At 57.2% G+C, this 5,067-nt stretch overlaps 1 protein-coding gene across 4 annotated transcripts; it reads right to left on the bottom strand.

Annotated features, from left to right (window-relative positions):
• Nucleotides 1–420: 420 nt before the first annotated feature.
• LOC119273402 (calcium-transporting ATPase 1, plasma membrane-type-like) lies at nucleotides 421–4,862 on the bottom strand. Of its 4 annotated transcripts, XM_037554573.1 has the most exons (8): nucleotides 4,523–4,862; nucleotides 4,115–4,169; nucleotides 2,319–3,994; nucleotides 2,046–2,105; nucleotides 1,796–1,954; nucleotides 1,538–1,709; nucleotides 1,151–1,443; nucleotides 421–1,067 (listed from the first exon to the last, which is right to left on the bottom strand). In XM_037554573.1, the coding sequence occupies exons 1-8, from the start codon at nucleotides 4,715–4,717 to the stop codon at nucleotides 759–761; spliced, it is 2,919 nt and encodes a 972-aa protein (XP_037410470.1). In that variant the 5' UTR covers nucleotides 4,718–4,862; the 3' UTR covers nucleotides 421–758. The 4 variants fall into 4 exon arrangements, with proteins under 4 accessions (XP_037410470.1, XP_037410467.1, XP_037410469.1 ...); XM_037554570.1 differs by having other exon boundaries at nucleotides 2,046–3,991; nucleotides 4,109–4,169; XM_037554572.1 differs by having other exon boundaries at nucleotides 2,046–3,984; nucleotides 4,111–4,169.
• Between the last annotated feature and the right edge of the window lie 205 nt (nucleotides 4,863–5,067).

The raw sequence follows: 5,067 nt of genomic DNA, 5'->3' as shown, positions 1-5,067 counted from the left end.
CCACAGTATTGCCATGAGGACCAAGGACCATGCCTTGGTAGGGAGGTGAGGAGGCAGATGGCGTCCCAAAGCTCAGTGATGTCATTGTTTTGTGGCAGAATCCCAATGCGTTGCCAAATCCTGTTGGCAAGTGGGCATGTAAGGAAGAGGTGCATGGAGTCTTCAGATAACCTAGCACACCGGGGGCATATATCCGAGGATATTATATGCTTATGGGCAAGGTTGACCCTGGTATTGAGGCGGTCCTTAAAGAGTAGCCAGACGAAGATTTTTAGCTTGCAAGGAGCCTTGGCACTCCAAATGAGAGGGGCAATGAGATCGTTCTTTGGCCGAGCCATGAGGGCGCCGTACGCGTGCTTGGTGGAGAAGCCATGGCCTTGGTGTAGGAACCGTTGATCGTCCTCCGCCGAGGGCATGCAGTCAGTTCAATGGTAACGAGTTTTGGACTTTTAGCAACAATCCACCTTGGCGTGGCTAAAACTCATCTCTCTATTAGAGAGAAGTTTGTGTATACATGATAAGAAACTGAATTCATCATAACTAATCCTAATACGAAATTCATAACCATCTTTGGCTAGAAAGCACAACAAATAAACAATGACAAAAAAGAAACTCAAGTCTCTCGGAATGGTCATTGCCGCAAGTATGCTCCGGCACGTCCTACACTGAACTGAAGCTGCATGCAAAGATCGTTTTCATCAAAGGATTAACATATTTTCCTCTTCCTAGAGAAAAACAACAGCAAAAAGTCTTCAAAATCACACGGCGCTGGGGCCGGTGGGGATGGGCTGGTATCCGTCGTGGCGATCCGACGAGGCGTCGCCGGAGCCGACGGGGATGCACTTGAGGACGGCGCCGATGACCAGGCCGACCGACCCGACGAGCACGCTCATGAGCCACAGCCTCCCGTTGAGGTGCACCGTGCCGGCGAACGTCCCCAGCAGCTCCACGAGGATCACCTGGAACCCGACGGTGGCGCCGACCACCGCCGAGAAGACCCAGCTGCTGAACATGCCGCTGAAGACGTTGATCTTCTCCATCTCCCGGCTGTTCACCTCGTTGAAGACCTGGATCGTCACAAGGTGAAAGTGTCAATGGAAGTTCGGAGATTAATTTGTGTTTCGATCTTGTGTGTAGGAGAGTGTGGTACCTGGCAGAAGACAAAGGTGTTGAAGACGAAGGTGTTGAGCAGTTCCTTGTCGCCGTTCATGTGCAGGAGGCTGTCCCCTCTGGCGAGGAGCACGCCGAGCACGACGAGCTGGAAGATGCTCTGGCCGGCGATGTTCCTCCACATGACCTTGGTGATGAAGTTGTCGCCCCGGCCCACCGGCGGCCTCCGCATCATGTCGTCGCTCGGCGGCTCCGTCGCCAGCGCCAGAGCGCCGAGTGTGTCCATGATCAGGTTCACCCACAGCAGCTGCACGATCGTCAGCGGCGCGCTCCCTGAAACACATTTCAAATTTTCAATGTACCTACGTAAGAGAATACCAGGAGATGACATGTATGAAGAATCAATGGAGTTTCAGGTTGTGCGTACCTGTGAAAGATGCGGACACGAAGTTGACCATGAGTGCCACCACGTTGACGGTGAGCTGGAACTGCACGAACTTCTGGATGTTGATGTACACGGAGCGTCCCCATTTGGCGACGTTGATGATGGTCGAGAAGTTGTCGTCCATGATGATCACGTCGGCGTTCTCCTTGGCAACCTGACAATTCGCAATCGCAAGCAAGGAGTGTAAGCTCATGCCAGGACGAAGAACTGAAGATAGCAGGGCAGTACGACGTTACAAACCTCTGTTCCGGCGATGCCCATGGCGAGGCCAATGTCAGCCTCGTGCAGCGCCGGCGCGTCGTTGGTGCCGTCGCCGGTGACGGCCACCACCTCGTTGAACATGCCCCTCAGGTTGGTCACCAGCGTGTGCTTGTCCAGCGGCAGCGACCGCGCCATCACCTGCACGCAAGAACACCAAACAGTGTGTCACCATCGGCATCAACTTCTTCGGAGAAGCAGAGCATGGAGGATGGTGATAGAAGACACGTGCCTGGATTTTCGGTATGATCGCCCTCATCTGGTCGGGGCTCATCTGCCGGAATTCGGGCCCCTCGATGGCGACGCCGTCCGGAGTGAGGATGCCGCACTCCCTCGCGATGGCCTTGGCCGTGCTGATGTTGTCGCCGGTGACCATGCGGACGTTGATCCCCGCGACGTGGCAGGTCCTCACGGCCTCCCTCACGCCCGGCCGGAGCGGGTCCTTGATGCCGAACACGGCGATGAGCGTGTACCCGTCGTTGGGGACCTCGTTCTCGCCGCCGACGTCCTGGTACGCCAGGCAGAGCGTGCGCAGCGCCTCGCACGCGAACTTGTCGATGGCGCCGGCCACCTGCTTCATGTAGTTCTTCTCCGTGAGGGCCACGATGCTGCCGTGGCGGTCGACGACCACGTTGCTGCACCGGCGGAGCACGACCTCCGACGCGCCCTTGAGGAACGCGCGTGGCCGGCCGCCGGCGCTCGGGGACGCGACCACCACGGCCATCGTCTTCTTCACCGAGTTGAACGGCTCCACCTTGAGCTTCGCGGCGGCCGCGTGCTCGATGCAGGTGTTCTTCTCCACCCCGAGCCCGAACTCGAGGATGGCCGACTCGGTGGGCGTGCCCATGACGCTGGTCTTGCCGTCCTTGCTGCGCACGACCTCGGAGCCGGAGCACTGGAAGACGCCCTCCAGAAGAAGCTTGGCGAACCCCTCCGACAGCGCCGACGAGGTGAACTCCTCGAAGCCCTTGGCGGTGCTCACCGTGGTCGCCCCGCCGGCAGCCCAGACTTTCTCGACGACCATGTGGTTCGTGGTGAGCGTGCCCGTCTTGTCGGTGCAGATGCAGCTGGCCGACCCCATGGTCTCGCACGCCGAGAGGTGCCGCACGAGAGCGCGCTCCTGCATGAGTTTCTTCATGGCGAACGCCAGGCTGAGCGTGACGGCGAGAGGCAGGCCCTCCGGCACCGCGACCACGATGATGGTGACTGCGACGGCGAAGAAGTTGAGCACCGACAGCGCGTCCTCCATCCCCCATGTCACCAGGCCGCCTGGGGAAGCAGCCTTGCCGATCAGGAACCTCACCATGAGCACGGTGAAGGTGAGCACCGCGAAGGCGAGCCCAATCTTGCCGATGATGGTGGCGACGCCGTTGAGCTTCACCTGCAGAGGCGTCTCGTCCTCGCCGCCCTGGCTCAGCGTCTCCATCAGATTCCCCCACTCCGTCCGCATCCCCACCGCCGTCACCAGCATCCTCGCTGACCCGTCCTGCACCTTGGTACCGCCCAGCAGGAACCGGTTCGTGGCCGACACGTGCACCGGCTCGCTCTCGCCGGACAGGCTCGACTCGTCGACGATGAACGAGTACCCATCAATGAACAGCCCGTCCGCCGGAACCTGGTCGCCGATGGACAGATGCACGATGTCGCCGACGACGATGTCGTAGATGGACACCTTCTGCCGGAAGCCGTCGCGCGTGACCTGGATCTCGATCTTCTTCTTCTCCCTGTCGAGGTCCCGGAACTGCAGGGACTGCTTGTAGTCGCTGGCGGCGGTGATCGTGACGACGAGGGAGATGGTGAGCATGATGCCGAGGCCGTCGTACATGCCGCCCGGCCACCCCTCGGTGGCGATGCCGATGACGACGGAGATGACGGCGCAGAACGCGAGCAGCATGAGCGTCGTGTCCTGGCTGGCGTCCCACAGGTACATCCAGAACGTGCGGGCCGCCTTCTCGGGGTAGTGGTTGGCGCCGTAGACCTCGCCGCGGACGCCCACGTCGTCGGACCGGACGCCGTCGGCGAGGGAGACGTTCACCTTGCGCGCCAGGCCCTCGACGCCCTTGTGGAGGCGCAGGCTCTTGGTGTCGTGGCCGCGCACCAACGAGGCCAGCTCCTCGGCGCTGATAGAGAAGCCGCTCTGCCGCGCCAGCTCCGACAGCGGGTGCTCCACCCTGCGGGCGGCTGCGACGGGGCACCGGAGAAACATCGCCATTGTTACGATCGATCAGAGGAATATATTTGGACATAAATCAAACTAATGGGACGTTTATGGCAGGTTGCCGGTGATGCAGACGAACATACCATCGATGAACTGCAGAGCGGCCTTCTGCACGTAGAGAGCGACACGAAGCTTTTCCTATGGGGATGCAACCAAACATCAGAGGAGAAAATTTAATCCTGGTCAAGGCGAATTTAAGCCAGCTTAATTCTACCACGGAGGTTACTAATACAGTCAATCTCTCCATCTATTGCAGCCATCGCTAACAAATTTCGATCGCTCTAAAACATGTGTGATCCACGTAACTGTCGTCCATGCAGATCGGAAATTGATTGCAACAAATTAATCCGATTAATCAGTTTTTAGATCAAGAGCCATATGCCATGATGCATGCATTGGCGTTGCAGGGCAGTAGATCTAATTAGCTAGCTCGGCGAAGAAGAACGTGGACGAGATCGAGGGTGTATCATCGGATGGACAAATCGACGAACTTGGATGTTGCGGCGCTGCGTCTCGGCCTGGGATCGCTTGTCGAGGTCGGGGACCATGCGGAAGCGACGTCGCCGGTTCTTGACGAGCGTGCCGACGGCCTCCCGCCATCGGCGCTGCGCGTCCTCCGACGGATTCTTCGCCGGCACATCGAAGGTCTTGAGAAAATCTATCGATTTTTTCCGTAAATAAGACATGGTTGATGATGGGCAATCTAATTAATTGATTGATCAACTCTCTTGCAGTCCTTTTCTCCTACTGCTTCTCTATCCGTGAGACTACCTAGAAGCGTCTAAACATTGGAGACTTGGAGTCCTATTCCCATGGTATTCTTTCATACATGCCACAATCTACGCGGTTCACATCGCACAGATGGTGGATCAGCCCATATACTGATAAAAATAGCTTTGTTCAATTTTAGTAGTTTGTTCAATGGACCAGAATATTTCTTCTTTAGACATTGTAAAATATAATGAAAAAGAGTTGCTACATTCCCTCCCCTTCCGTAAGCCTAATAAGAATTCTCAAGATATTTGGAGATTGGGTT

The sequence above is a fragment of the Triticum dicoccoides genome, chromosome 3A, assembly GCF_002162155.2.
Source record: "Triticum dicoccoides isolate Atlit2015 ecotype Zavitan chromosome 3A, WEW_v2.0, whole genome shotgun sequence".
NCBI classification, from domain to species: Eukaryota; Viridiplantae; Streptophyta; class Magnoliopsida; order Poales; family Poaceae; genus Triticum; species Triticum dicoccoides.
Note: the sequence above shows the minus strand (reverse complement) of the source record. Positions and strands in the feature narration are given on the sequence as shown.

Coding starts and splice junctions, on each gene's coding strand:
- LOC119273402 (XM_037554570.1), bottom strand. CDS start 4,717: ATGTCTTATTTACGGAAAAAATCGATAGATTTTCTCAAGACCTTCGAT. Junction 3,992..4,108: donor GCAGTTCATCGATGGTATGT/TCGTCTGCATCA, acceptor CCGTCGCAGCCG/CCCGCAGGGTGGAGCACCCG. Junction 1,710..1,795: donor TGGGCATCGCCGGAACAGAG/GTTTGTAACGTC, acceptor GCGAATTGTCAG/GTTGCCAAGGAGAACGCCGA.